At 42.5% G+C, this 1,556-nt stretch overlaps 1 protein-coding gene across 3 annotated transcripts in view; it reads left to right on the top strand.

The window, feature by feature from the left end:
* Positions 1-64: 64 nt before the first annotated feature.
* Positions 65-1,556, top strand: part of LOC107578985 (peroxisomal multifunctional enzyme type 2-like) — a 4,233-nt gene continuing 2,741 nt past the window's right edge. The window contains exons 1-5 of one of the 3 annotated variants that reach the window (XM_016264880.1): positions 67-230; positions 622-675; positions 751-858; positions 950-1,015; positions 1,180-1,189. In XM_016264880.1, coding sequence (XP_016120366.1) covers positions 158-230; positions 622-675; positions 751-858; positions 950-1,015; positions 1,180-1,189 — 311 coding nt within the window. In that variant the 5' untranslated portion in view covers positions 67-157. Of the gene's footprint in view, positions 231-621; positions 676-750; positions 859-949; positions 1,147-1,179; positions 1,190-1,556 lie in introns of those variants that run through there. The other 2 variants (XM_016264877.1, XM_016264878.1) reach the window with 2 other exon arrangements.

Here is a 1,556-nt window from a genome sequence, read left to right as displayed (position 1 = left end):
TATTCATCATAGAACTCGCACAAACAAGAGTCACGTGCCGCCTGGTGGAGCGAAGACGCGCGGATCTGATTGGCCGCTGCTCGGTGACGTCACCGCGCCGTTCGCGGAAGTGGGGCAAAAGTCACAGCAAGACTTTCTCAGCAGAAACACTAACAACATGCCTCTTCTGAAGATGTCAGCGCCTTTGACTTTCGACGGCAGAGTCGTGCTGGTGACCGGAGCCGGGGGAGGTCAGTCTGTCACCGTAAACTCACGCGTTTATGCACAGAATGCAAATATGTTAATCCATTAATAGAGGGATGTAATGAGTGTTGCAGAAGTGTCATGCGTTAATGCATCACAGACGCTTTCTGAGCACCTGTATTATTTACATGTTGTTGTGCAAGTTAGGGTTGACGCATTAATATAGATGTTTTATATTTATCAACGTGCATTATTTTGCTCTGAATATTGAGCTCAAAGGCCTTTTTTAAGCACTTAAGCGTGTTGTTTGGCAGTGATGCAGCGTTTCTGTGTCGATCAAAGTTCAAACAGCAGATAAGAGTCAATGACTCTTTGCTCGTGATGGTGGGATTCAGTTTAGATAAGGCTGGCATGATGATAATCGTGTGTGTTTCGCAGGTTTGGGGAGGGAATATGCGCTGGCGTTCGGTCAGAGAGGAGCCGCTGTCATCGGTGAGTCGCTCTGTTCGGATCATTGATTCAGTTCAAGTGAGTCGCGACTCACGACTCGCTCTGTTCTTCACACAGTCAATGATCTGGGAGGAGATATTAAAGGAGGTGGCAGGAGCTCAGCAGCCGCTGATAAAGTGGTGGAGGAGATCAGAGCTAAAGGAGGCAAAGCCGTGGCTAATTACGGTCGGTGATGAATCATTCCAGCTCTGAAGCGCAGTAACATACCTGTGATTCACATGTGTGTCCATGATGATCTGGTTTCTTCACCTCACAGATTCAGTGGAAGACGGTGAGAAGCTCATCCAGACGGCGCTGGACGCATTTGGCCGAATAGGTGCCGTTTCCAGAAAAGTCTTAGCATTAAAAAAGCCACGAAACACACCAACCTGCTAAAAGTAGAATCGCAACATTACAAACCTGATTAACACTTTACTTTTACATTATACAAATCTTTTAATGCATTAATTACTCCTTGTAATGCACCTTATAATGCATTTTATGATCTGATGAATAATTGTAACCATAGTTATAATACTGATCTATCCGTTATTACACCTTTAGAAAGTATGACGCATTAAAACACAAGACAATGTAAGATAATGCACAATTATGAAAAGATATAATGCATTACAGCGTACATTACGCACACCTTAATAATGCATTATGCGTAAAAGGTTTTAGGTGGGACTTAACCCAAACACTGATTCAAAGTAAAAAAGCATTTGAAAGTTGTACTAAAACACATGACTGTGACAGCTTTGGAAAGAACTACATTCCTATGATGCATTGCGAATGACAATCAAATTAATGGCAAAACATAAAACCATTCATTTGAAGTTGTTGATTGTATCTGTTGAAAGAACATGTTTTACGTTTGTTGT

This window comes from Sinocyclocheilus grahami, unplaced genomic scaffold, assembly GCF_001515645.1.
Source record: "Sinocyclocheilus grahami isolate Dianchi unplaced genomic scaffold, SAMN03320097.WGS_v1.1 scaffold13322.1, whole genome shotgun sequence".
NCBI lineage: Eukaryota > Metazoa > Chordata > Actinopteri > Cypriniformes > Cyprinidae > Sinocyclocheilus > Sinocyclocheilus grahami.
This window is presented reverse-complemented; position numbering and strand designations above follow the sequence as displayed.